The 13,368-nt window shown below is 32.5% G+C and overlaps 1 protein-coding gene across 50 annotated transcripts in view; it reads left to right on the top strand.

Annotated features, from left to right (window-relative positions):
* The window catches only part of RIMS1 (regulating synaptic membrane exocytosis 1), a 448,418-nt gene that overhangs the window by 312,454 nt on the left and 122,596 nt on the right, over positions 1–13,368 (top strand). For 23 of the 50 annotated variants that reach the window (XM_019749294.3, XM_088795608.1, XM_088795607.1 and 20 more), the window contains 5 exons: positions 123–194; positions 4,653–4,809; positions 5,548–5,673; positions 7,245–7,307; positions 11,678–11,767. In XM_019749294.3, the coding sequence (XP_019604853.3) occupies positions 123–194; positions 4,653–4,809; positions 5,548–5,673; positions 7,245–7,307; positions 11,678–11,767 (508 nt within the window). Of the gene's footprint in view, positions 1–122; positions 195–4,652; positions 4,810–5,547; positions 5,674–7,244; positions 7,308–10,701; positions 10,780–11,104; positions 11,219–11,677; positions 11,768–13,368 lie in introns of all 50 variants that reach the window. The other 27 variants (XM_088795626.1, XM_088795625.1, XM_088795624.1 and 24 more) reach the window with 9 other exon arrangements.

Below are 13,368 nucleotides of genomic sequence, written 5' to 3'. Positions count from 1 at the left end.
AAAATATGTGGTAGTAATATAATTAGCTTGATATTAAAAAAAAAAAAAATTGTGACCATGTCCTTTACATTTCATAAAACAATGAAACACCGAGGTATCTGTTTTGCCTTATTGCTGTGCAGGATCTCAGCGTATCAGTGACAGTGACATCTCAGATTTTGAGGTTGATGATGGTATTGGAGTAGTTCCTCCAGGTGTGTGGGTGAAGAGCATGGCCCTGCTTCATGTGTTTCTCTGCTTGTTGTCACCGTCCATTTCCAGGCTTCTTTGGGATACTGATCTGGAGCTATGGCACAGGGAAATCAGTATTTTATTATTCCGTGGTGACTTGTGTTCCAAATTATTAAGAACATTTAAAATTGACTCACAACTATTCATGAACATCCCCACTTATTTGAGTCTGATTCTTTCTTAGAAGCATGGCTGGTTAGGTTAAAGTCATTATTTGGCAATGCTGTGAGCATAAGTGAAAATATGAATTTCATGTTGAAAGGATATGTTTAATTTCCTTAAATAAAAATTATCCTGTGTTTTATATTGTATATCTATGATTTTCCTTCCTCTGTTTCTGAAAATAATGTGGCCTTCCATGGAATATACTGAGAAAGGTGCATGGCAGGGTTTCAAATTGCATGTCGCATGTCTTCACTTTTAATGCTTTTGTGATGTGTTTACCACAGATTATAATAGGATGTGTATGTATGTTTTCAAATAAGGAAATGCTTTAGAAAGATTCCCTATTCATTCCAAGTCAACATTTTTGTCACTCTATAAGTTAGTAAACATTTTTGACATTATGGAGTTCAAATCTGTTTCTCATCTGACTCTTTTGTCAGAAAAATGAGTAAAACCAAGTAGTGAAGGCTTATTTTCTTGGCACTGATCCTGTACTATTTCCTTGACTTACTAATAAAAACTAAGGAAATATAAAATAAGAAGTGATTAAAGAAAAAATGTTGGGACATACAAATATGAGTTATTAAAGGCTTTTCTTTAGGATGGTGTTGATATATGTCCCCTTAATTTATATAATTTCTCAGATGAGGATACACTTAATTTGAGGGCAGTGATTTTGGCAAAGTCAATAGACAGATTCCACACTAGTGACTAAATTCACAATTTGGAGAGGTACATAAAACTTCATTAAAACTTGGAGAAAATTATAGAGTTCTCTAAAATTAGGTTTCATTTGCTTCCATAATTTAGAAAAAACATAGTATTGAATTGCTGTATTAAAGTTGAAAATAGTCCTAAAAACAATAAAACTGGTGGTGTGCACATCTACATATTAATACTTAGATATTACTCTTGGATATCAGATCTTCAGGAGAGTTTAGATCATCGTGGGTAATAGTGGATAACATTTCATACCTTGTTTTCTTTTTTCTTTGTTTTTTATTGCTAAAAGGATCATAATAATTGCATACATTCTCCACAGAAACTTTAACAGAAAATTTAATATAATATTATTTTTTTTAATGAAATTGAAAGCAGCAAAGTGCTTGTGTATTAAATCCATTGGCATATTTAAATAGCAATCAAATGATTCCCAGAAGGAAAGTCATCAAACCTTCCTAACAAGAATGTTGGCTGGTAATCAACCTTAATGCTGTTGTTATCAACTCATCTAAATAGAATTAACTTCTGTGAGTGGTGCTCATAATTTTTTTTCACCTAAAATTTCATATTTTAGGATGAGGCAACATAGTGAATGAATTAATTAATAAATGGCCAGTTCAATAAATAGTATTATAAAATGGTGAGTTTCTTCTCTTCCCCACAAGATCACAAGGACAACAGCCAAAATGGGAGTTATGGGACCCACTAAAGATGGACATCACCAAAGAACACTGAATTATAAATATATTTATATTCCATACTGAAATATACCGTATCATGGAGTTTGCAAACATATGTAAGCTCTTTTATCATATAGAAATAGTACCTAAATTATCATTTCAAATGTTCATTTTTCATTTAGCATTTAAAATATAATGAATAAATTACATAACCAATACTTAATATTTTATATTTTATATTCATAAATTAATAAAGGAGATAATGTAATATATTCGTATTTTCAAGTGTGCCTTTATTGGCTCAAAACGGGTATATGGTAGCTTCAGAATATACATATGTGTGGCAAATATATATATATAAAACCACTCAGTATTATATAATACATTTTAAATAAAGAGGAAAGATGAGCATGGGTGAAATAAAGGCAACCAGCTTAAAAAAAAACAAAAGTGAGGGGATAAGTTAACAAACAAATGTGTTGATACATTCCCGTATACTTTTAGAGGCTGATTACAGATCTGCTTCTACATTTCCTAGCATCCAATATGAAGAGATGTAGATGCCAGTTCTACATATGTTTTAATGCACTCAGTGAAGTTTCTGGTTGTACCTAAAGAAGTTCAAAAGCTTGATTTAAATTTCCTACCATAGGCATACCTTAAACTTTCTAATACCTTGACTTTTCTCAGAATCACAGAGTTCCATGCTCTTGTTTGCTATATTTACTGTTTCTCCACTTAGGGAATTTAAGGTTCTGAAAGCAGTTGAGACCTCCGGGACAACATTTTATTACCTTTATAGTTATCATAGCCTTATTGTTATTTAAAATAAATTATTTTTATTTCTACTTAAGAAGAATAAAAATAACCCTATATAGATTGCCCTCATCTGAGGCAAGGCATATGGCAACCTCAGCTTTTCAGAGCATTACTACAAACTCAGAAAATGGAAGAGAACCCTCTAACTTCTAACTTTGAGCCAACAGAAGCATTGAAATAAGCATAAAATAATAGTTCCCTCCCACCTTTTTCTGAAGGTAGCATACATATAAACATTAAGTTAAACATAATATGAAGAAAACCAAATTATTTTGTTAAAAGCAAAGAACTATAAATGTGTATTAGGATAGGATTAAAAAAGACACTAATTTATATGTAACTACAAAGAACCCAAGAAAAACCTGAATTACACCTTTTTAACCATAAGATACCTAAATTTTCTAAAATGTGTTTCATAATAATTACACCAAATCTGAAAATTCTCTTTATATGTCTTGAATATTCATTGAAATATTGAAAATGTGCTCCCAATTCAATATTGACATTCCATAATTGTTATATAATTGATACCAAATGTTATCAGATGATACCAAAGATTAATTTAAAATGTCTAAGTAATTCAGATCTGGATTTAAATATCTTTGAAAGCAGCCAGTTTTTATAATGACCTATGAAATAAGCCCCTACTTTTAAATGTAATTGGGCTCTTTCTAGACTTAACATTACAATTTATACATCTGAACAACAACAAAGAAACCTTCTGCATTAAACTAAAAATAATAGCTTAATTGCTATTATTTTTGTTACATAATGAAAGTTTATGAAATTATAACATTTATGGTTATATTATTTGGTCATACCGATGATTTTAGAGTGACAAAAATAGTTGAGTTTCGTTGGTCTCAATGTTGTCAAATTGCAATTTGTGAAATATTTCAAGAACTTCTACATTAAACTTAGTCAAAAGATCATACAATCACAAAAAAAAAAATTGTTGGAGAATTTTAGTCTGCTTTTAATAATGATTTATTTAGTTTGTCTTTAATAATGTTTCATGGCATATTTTTAAAATAATGTGGGAGTTATTAAGTAAATAAATGAACAAGAGCTCAAGCTGCCCCGTTAAATTTAATGTTTTCCTGGTTCACGGACATTTTATGTAGTTGTATAAATAATTATTATTCTTTTGGCCACAGAATTTTTTATTTTCCTTTCAATAATACAAACAATGACCCTGTGAAAAAAGTTTAATTAAACTGTTACCATGGATTTGAGATTACTATTTTATCTTAAAAGCAGAGATGATGTAAAACTTTTTGCCTCAGAGGAGATTGACTTAGATTTTTAATTGCAATTATGTTAACTGTATTAATTATGTTACTGCTGACATCTTTATGGAATAGTTTCAGACGTCTGGGGTAGATTTGACGATTGTATCTTTCGGAGGGTTAATTTTCTCTCCATTATTGCCATAGTTATCTCTACCCCATTCATTGTTTTCATTTGAAATTTGCAGTATTACCTGAGGTTTGCAAAATTCATGATCAATATTTGTAATAGTGAAGGTCTACTACTCTTCTTTGTTAATTAAAATTAGTAGGATATCATTTTCATTTTCTTATTAGTGAAGCGATCAGAAATTCAACTAAAATAATTTAGCCTTCGGAAGAAAAAGTAAGTTACAATTAAAGAGACACCAAATTTCTAAGCATTGACTTGTATATTAACTATAGTTCCCTGTCAGATGCTTGATTTTCATTCCTAAAAATCACTGACTCATTCATTCTTTCAATTAAAATAGTATCCCAACTCATCATAATGCTTGAGGCATCAATTGTCATATTTATATTCAGAATCTTCATGGTACCTTTGAATCTGTTCTTATGCATGTATATGTTGTCACACTGTGTACATACACACTTAATAGTTTTGAAAGTAAAGCTAATGATACTGATTGCATGGCATTTATCTTAATAGGTCAGTGCCTGCTGTAGATACCTAAATTTGCTATCTCCACTTTAATGTTTACATTATAGAAGAATACTGATTGCTTTTTGTGTGTACTCTTGCCAGTAGGTTATAGATCTAGTGCTAGAGAAAGTAAATCTACAACATTAACTGTGCCAGAACAGCAAAGAGCAACTCATCACCGCTCCCGTTCAGTATCTCCTCATCGCGGCGATGATCAGGGAAGGCCGCGTTCACGTTTACCAAATGTGCCATTACAGAGGTAGGCTTTGCAATGGGCTTTGTGTTCCTGACAGGACTTTGTTATTACAATACCATGTAAACTGCCACCGGCTTCTCACTGAAATGAAATGGTGGTTTGGTCAATCATGTTACTTTTTTCAGAATCATTTGTAGGCAAAAATGCCTGTTTATTCGCTACGCAGCATTTTGTTCTTTAATTTCAACATTCTCTTCATAATCTCAAGAAATTTCCTAGGGAATGGAAGAATTTTATGTCCTAAGCACAGTTTCTGAATAACTGTCTTATATTCCATTTGCCAGTTTTCTCTCCTGTTAGGGGAAATCGTATGGTATGAGTCAGACCTGTGGAGAGAAGTGACAAAGAGGATGAGATTAAACAGCAGAATGTATTTTCAGGAAATTTAGGATTGTGTCTTTGAAGCACTTTAAATGCTTGGAAAAGTATATACTACATAAATAATACAGCACTCTATGTCATGAAGTGTACTTCTGAAATTTTAATTAAGTATGCAGATAAAAAATGTAGTCCTGTTTTGATAGAGATGCAAAAGAAAGTTGGAAAAATGCAGCAGAGGCAGAGTACTCATAGAGAATAAATACCTATAAGTCATTAATAAAATAGGTGTTTGGTTAAGATGCCAACACTGTTCAAGCTATTCATTTGCTTGTCATTTATTGTCAATTCTTTCCCGTTAGTCTGCATTCCTGATTTAAAATAACACCATTTGATGCAGATGAATTTTTGTAATCATTTTAGGAGTTTAGATGAAATTCATCCAACAAGAAGGTCACGTTCTCCAACCAGACACCATGATGCCTCCCGAATTCCAGTTGATCACAGATCCAGAGATGTGGATAGTCAGTATTTATCTGAACAAGACAGGTATTTGTTCAAATTATGATCTAAACATTATCAATTTTTCTTTGTTTTAATATATGATAGATAATATAGGAAAGTAGAGAGTAAAAGTATTTCATCACTCAAAACTGAACAAGAACAACTGGTAAGATATGCTAACAGAAATGCAATTCTAGAAAATACTTGGTTAACATTATACTGTCATAATATATGCATTTTTTTTTAAATCAAAATTTCTATTTAGCCATGTTCAAATGAACAGCATTTTGTCGACTTAGATACTATCCTAAATTATAGAAGTGAGCCTACATACGTGATTTTCAAATATTTTATATTTTTTGGGTTGCAGTCTTTGGGATGTTATTTATGTAATTATAAAATTGTATATTTTATGTTATTAAAAATTTTGGACACAGGTCATCTGAAAGACAGTGTTGCAGAGGTTCTGTGAGAACTTCAATAATATTGTTGTATCCCTACTTTTTATGAAATATATTTCCATAAAATAGAAAATATTGAGATGGAGTATTTCTTATGAACAACTACTTCCTGGACACAATTACTGAAAAATCTACATTATAACTGTTGTTTTGCATGCCCACAGACTTTCTTCTCAAACTATATCTGTAGGATGTGCCTCACTACAAGCTCAGGGTCTGCGTTAAGGTGTTACAGTACCCACCTTGTTGAATATTCTCTTCCGGCTTTTTGAAGTGGAGAAATTTTCAGGGAGGAGTCGGGAAATGATAGTGGTGCTAAATGATTGATTTTTGCCGTGTAGTCAGGGACACAGAACTCAAGCAGAGCTTCTTACCTCCCTAATTGTCATCCTACTGTGAAAAGTGGTGCCATGACCTTCAGAGAGTGGAGTTTATATTGGGTACAGGGTCAGGAGCTTCTCTGAGGAATCGGATCCCACACAACTGTTTGAGTCGAGTTGAATGAGGGGTACTTTGTCAACATTCATTGGGGCCACCATGAATTTAGGAGAGGAGGGACAGGAAGGAGACCAGGGCATTCAATAGAGTGGAATTAAAGCTTTATTTTAAAATTTTACCAAATTTTTAAATAAAGCAGTCCTAATCAAGTATATTCTTGGTTGGTTAAGGAGAAACATAACATGTGATACTGCATTTTCAGTGGCTATAAAAGCCAAGAAAACTATTATGCTTTAAGTTGCTTAAAAGAAATAAAAAATTTGAGGGTTCCCATTAGTATAAGAAAGGCCAGGATTTTAGGCCTTTTAAAAGTTGTTAAAATACCCAAGTGTCTAGAATTGGAAATAGATTTCTGTCTTATCGGGGGAAGGTTTGGTTTAGTTTTATTTTGTTTTACTATTCTGTAAAATCACTTTGAAGTACGATAGCAAATCAACAACTGCTAGGACTTTGACCATAATGTTTGTACTTTATTGTTTAAATTTTTTAAAATACTGTCATGTTTATTTTTGTTTAACCTCTCAAGCAAATATGCTAGTGCAGACAATCTGGTTTCTTCCCTCTTCATGTTTTCATCGGCATACCATTGGCCTATCCCATGTCATTTAATGCCTCATAATTTATCTGTTTCACTCACCACCCATCCTGTCTGTGCAGTGAGCTTCTTATGCTGCCCAGAGCAAAACGAGGACGAAGTGCAGAATGCCTACATACCACCAGGTAAATACAGGGATTTGGTAATGGTAACTGTGTGTGATGACTCTCTTTCCATTCTCCTATTCTTCCATCTCTCCCTCCGTGGTATAATTACAGATACATAAAATTATTTTCCCAAGTAGTCAAAATTTGTTTTATGTGGAGGTTGTGGGAAAGTTTCCAAATATACTTTAATTCTGATCCAGGCAGATTATTTGTAGATTCAAAATCCAGAGACTGATAAGCCTCTGTGGAACTGTTGACACATTCCTAAAACTGAGGAACCAATTTCTGCAATTAAAATTCTAAGTACTGCCTGTGAGCGGCCCCACTCCCAATGCATATGCCTGTCTAGTCACAACAGGTCTCGCCTTCTGTGCATGGCAGTGTTACTGTTTTCATGATTATGAGTTTGTTTTGTTTTAGCCTTTTTATATTTCCTTTTGGATTCTACTGTCGTTTATCTTGTTTGTTTTTAATAACATTTTTGCCAGTTCCTTTTTAATGATTGATCTTCAACTTCCTTTCAGTTAAAGAATGAGGATATCTGACCTGCTATCTTTTAAACCTTCCCTGCCTTCATCCCCTCTCCAGTTCAGAAGTGCTGCAGTACAAACTTTCTCATAAAGACGTGTAATGATATGATGCTTCTTTAAAGATGAAAGAAAAGGGGATGTAATAGTCTCTAAATTGGAGCTTAGAACCTAATACTTTATTTTCTTCTCATTCCATCTTGGATTTCATATCCAAAATAAATCTCCTTGCAGATGACTCATACCGTAGACTCTAAATATTTCTTGTCAGTTTGGAGTTAATAGAAGGTAAGGAAGTAGTAAGTCAGTGAAACAAACCAACACAGACACAAACTTTGTCAAATATTTTGGCCTAAAGTGAGGAAGAGAAGGAAAGAGCTGTAACTGGAGTACCTGCAGTACAAGAACCAACAAAGGCAGAATTATTGTGTCTATGTGGCCCAAGTAGTTCTGCTCAATAACGCAAACATGGTCATGCTACTAAGAATTGTTTTCACTTTCATAGGTATAAAATTATCCTACTGATAACTACTGCCATGTTTGCTTGTGCCACAGGAAAGAATAAGGAAATGTTAGTTGTGTCTGTGAATTGGGAAAAAAATATAAAATCATAAATATTGTAAAAATTAACTCAAATTCTTTATAATGCTCAGCTGTCCAGGCTTACTGTTAGTTGTTGTTCTTGACAAGCAGTTTGTTAATAGGAATGATTTGTTTAGAAGTTCAGAACGTTTTGTCATAGTCCTGTTGATCTGAGTATAACTGTAAAAAAAAAAAAAGAAAAAAAAAAAGAACTTTATTTTTATTAGGTACCTGGTGTGACCTGGTACAATTGTGCGGGTATTTCTAACATACACCAATAGTCTAAATAGAATAGCTAAATATGTATTTTTCTTTTCCTTATCATCTACTTCTACAGGTGAAATATCAAGATTTAAACAACATGATATACTATTAGTTTAATCATTTTGTACAATCTTATCTTCAAAATACATCGTATATTCATTTAGGAATTTTCAGAATAAAATTTGAGGATATACTATTTTCCAGTAAATAAGGAAAATAATTTTCATTGATTACCAAGCATAGTGTTAAGTATTTAGTGTACTTTAGCTCAATTTCCTGACAGTAAATATATGAGGTAAATATTATCCTCATTTCACAGATAAGGAAAGATGATACAGTTTAATTTGATAAGTAACAGAGCAAGGATTCAAAATCAGGTCTATTTGACATTTTCCACTGAACTAGTTTTTCCAAAAATATGTTCTGAATAGTTAGTTACTCCTGTGCAGCATTCTACCAATAAGAGTTTGTGAGTCAAACCGATTTTGGAAACTTTGCGAATTAAAGCCCCTCCCTGGAGATTTAATATGCGCAGCACATTAAGGTCATATACTCAAGAAATCTGTCTCATATTATTTAATCCATTTTCCCTCACATTATTTAACCTTCAAACTCCTTTTACATAAAATATGTCCTGAGAAAGTAGTGTTGTACAGAAAATATTGTGGCTGCCTGACTATGCCCTAGATACTTTATACCTGTTACCTCATGTGAGTCTCACAGCATTTCTGTTAAGTATTGTTTTCCCCATTCTATAGATGTAGCAAAAGGCTTAGCCACTTGACTTGAATTACCTAGGTTAGCAGCCAATGAGTGGGAAAGCCATGGTGGGAACTTAGACCTTCATATTACGAATTATATGCTATTTCCCATTCATTTTCCCATTCTCAGCTGACCCCTGTTAGACTTCCTAAAAAAAAAAAATCACTTTTGAACCAGTTGCTTAGAAAACTTATATAACAACCTGTTACTAATGGTATTTGCCTAAGGTTAGGAGTTGAAGACTATTGTCTGTAAAGCAGGCAGAATCCTTAGTTTTAGTAAAATCTGCCATCAATTTGCGTTCAAATATGGGACTCTATTAGACTTTCAAACTAAAGCTTTAAGATATTTCCATGGATTCTACCATAGGATAAACATGAGTGAACCAGTGGGATGTTTAATGTTTAGTATGTCCTCAGCAAATGTGTATTCCCTTCTCTTTTTATCATACTATAATGTAAGTCAAAATGGACAAGGGACTTTTATAATGAACAATTTATACAAACATTAATATTTTTTAAAATTAATTAACTGGACCTAATTTGACCTTGGTGGTATAGACAATCCAGAAGCCCTCATTGATTTTAAAGGAATTCAGATGAAGTTGGGCCTTGTTTCTGCCATTTTCTGCCACATCCGAATTCATATCCTGGTTGGCATCTAATGCCCATCTCACCCACTTTCCAATGATAAATTATACCTATGGTTGGATTTCAATCCAGAAGCTTGTAAATGGAAGAACTTGCTTCATTTGAGTCCCTTCTTAATCTTTTCCCTTTTTCTTTTCTTTACTGTAGTTGAGTACCATAACCAACCTCATTCCTGGAATGGTAGTCAACTCTTTGCTTGTTCTTCAAATAGTAACTCTTAACCATATTTTAATTCACAAATCTCACAAATTATGTGGCTAGTACTTTCAGCTATGAGTTGTTAACTTCCGTAGAAGCAGGTATCCTATTAGATCAGAAATTAAATAGTAAATTTAAACATTGGTGATTCAATAGTTTAGTTAGCAGATATTTTTCAAATTAAGGCAATTGAATTATAATTGAGTCATTATCTTAATTATGAAGATAGATGTCTGTAATTTCATATTTTAATAACTTTAATCCTACCTTCAAATAATTATCGTGGTTCTTCTCAGAAAAACAAAAACAAAAAACAAAAGCTCCATCTGTGTTTGTAGTTTTGTAGGCCTTCTACTTTTTCATATCCTAGTAAAATTTGCTTCATATATATTTTTCTGTCTCCTGCGTGTTTGTTTGGCCACGTTCCAGACATCTTGTAAGGCATTATAAAACATTACCGCCCAAGATGCCTTTGTTAGAGAACAGTACTCACTGGAATATTTACAGGTAAGAGTCATGACAGTCGGTCCCAGTTATAAACGAATCCCTAATCCTTTGCCTATTAAAAATAGCATATTTACATTCTAATGAAGCATTAACATTTCCCTTGAAATTAATTATACATAGAGAAGCATTAAATTAATGGTATCTAAAAATAGTTTTAATTATAAAATATAGGAATCCTAAAAGATTTCTCTAAATGAAATCTACTTATTCAAATATCAGAATTCTAGTTGTCTTTGTCATTTATCTTGTTTGTTTTACTTGTTGATTTTAATTGTGATAATTAATTTCATATTATTTTATTTTTGGATAATTTTAATTTGCGAAGCTCAATTCTGCCTGCACATACTAAAACCAAATCAGTGACTAGACAGGACTTTCCCCTTCATCATGACTGCTTTAACTCAAGAGTATTGAGATTTACTGATGAAATAATGATTAGGTAAGAACATGTGGAAGTCATACCTTCCACTTCCCTTGTCTAGTGTTGTGAACCAAAATAGCTGAGTTGTAAAATTTTTCTCCTCTGATGTCCTTCATTTTGTTTTGGTGTGGCATCTGTCCTTGGTGATGAACTTTTAGGCGTTTCGTTTAAGTGCTTTCTGTATCCGGTTTTTTCATAAGTAGGTGTGATTTAGTGTCATTTTTCAGTCTGAGACCCTTTTTGAAAAACAATTATGCCAAGCAATTCAAGCATAATCTTTGTTTAGTTTCATTTTCTAAACAAAATGTTACACTGTCATCCTGTCAGCTCTCTCACACTCTTACGAACTGAATCACCGTGATTCTACATCTTATGTAAAGGGGACATTATTTTATGCTTTACTCTCTAACATGGTCTTCCTTTCTTTGTTTTCTTTGTCTTTCTCTTCTACCATTGGATGCAATGCACTGGCACTAGTGAACTGCAGCCCTCCCTTGACAGGGCTAGGAGTGCTAGTACCAACTGCTTGAGACCAGATACTAGTTTGCATTCACCAGAACGAGAAAGGTATAAAATAAAGACTTTCTTAATTTCCTATCATTTGTACTAGTGATTTTTTTTTTCAGTCACTTTGTTTTGTTTCATGTGACTTTCACAGGTTTATTCATTCATGTTCATATTGCTAATTGTCTACATTTCCCCTTCCTTTATTATACACGTCTATGGAGAGATATGTGTATGTGGATAAGCCCAGGAGTCCATATACACACATTTCCATGAATGTTGTTGCAAATGGTGTGATGTAATTTGTAACTGCTTCTGGCTGCTGCTTTTCCCCTTCTGTTGCTTTCAGTCGTTTTATTTACATACTATTCAGGGAGCCTTCAGTATGCTGATAATGTCATAAGGGCTAGTTAGTTATCTGAAGGGGAGGACCACGTTTCTAATAGTTCCACTGATAAATAATATTTATAGGTTTCACGACAATCTTCCATAAACTCAAAACAAGAGTTCTGTTTAGATGGAGTATGTCCCTAATGCATCTATATTTACTTCTGAATCAAACAGCTCTTTGATATAGATCATGTTTTGCATTAAATTATATTTTGACAGCAAAAAATTGCATGTTCCCCATAGATTTCCTGATGCCTTAAAAAATAAAAACAAAAAAATAAATGCATATATGTATATGTGTACACACGTAATTTTGCTTAAAACTTTTAATTGATTAATGCATAATTCTGATTTCAAATCAAATGTGTTCAGTGATTATGTGTTACACTGCCTCTGAATTGTGAGCAGCTAATTTTTCCATTAGATGGAGCTTTCTATTCCAGTAAGTTTGGTCATAGTTGATAGTTTGGGTTATAGTTGTTATCTCTTTTCAATTAGCAGTTATTCAGTAGAAACTTGCATACTAACTCTACAAATCATGAAGAAAATATTTAGTTGTGCCAATGTAATCTACTTCTTCAAAGGCTGCTGAAAGCTTTTCTTTAGCAGTATTTCTAGTCTGATTCCATTCGTTTATTTATGAGATGTTTATTTATAGAATAAAATAGAATAATAGGTACAAGTAAGTATGCATAACTACTTTTAGTGTCTGTAAGATTCTACTAAAAAGTCTTTTTTTTTATTTTGTATCCTTTTATATTTGTAAAATTTGTGATAGAAAAAAATGAAACCTAACTATACTTTGTATTCCTTCACCTTTGTAATAAATTTTTTAGTTGAAATGACTATAAATTTTTCTAAAATCACAATTGAAGTTGTTTTATTTTCTTTTGTTTTATATATATATACACACACACATATATACACATTTATATGTGTATATATATATACATATATACACACACCTAATATATAAATTATAAATTTCAGGTTTATTTACAATAAAAGATCTAGAAAGACTACTTATATCCTGCTAAACACATCTAATAGATAAAGACTCCCCTTTATCTTTTCACTAGGAAATACCACTGCATGTTTACAAGAAGATTTGGTTCTTATACTTTCCCTTTCTTTTTATGCGAGTCTGTTTGAGGTCATTCATTCCCCCTTGTTCCCTGATTGGGAAGGAATAAGTTACAGGCCTGCTATTAACCTTCCCTTTCTCAGATTTCACAACAAAGTATTGCTTAAATGTTCAGAGACATTGATTTTTA

The sequence above is a fragment of the Rhinolophus sinicus genome, chromosome 2 (genome assembly GCF_057876585.1).
Source record: "Rhinolophus sinicus isolate RSI-liver-muscle chromosome 2, RSI-T2T, whole genome shotgun sequence".
Taxonomy (NCBI): domain Eukaryota; kingdom Metazoa; phylum Chordata; class Mammalia; order Chiroptera; family Rhinolophidae; genus Rhinolophus; species Rhinolophus sinicus.
This window is presented reverse-complemented; position numbering and strand designations above follow the sequence as displayed.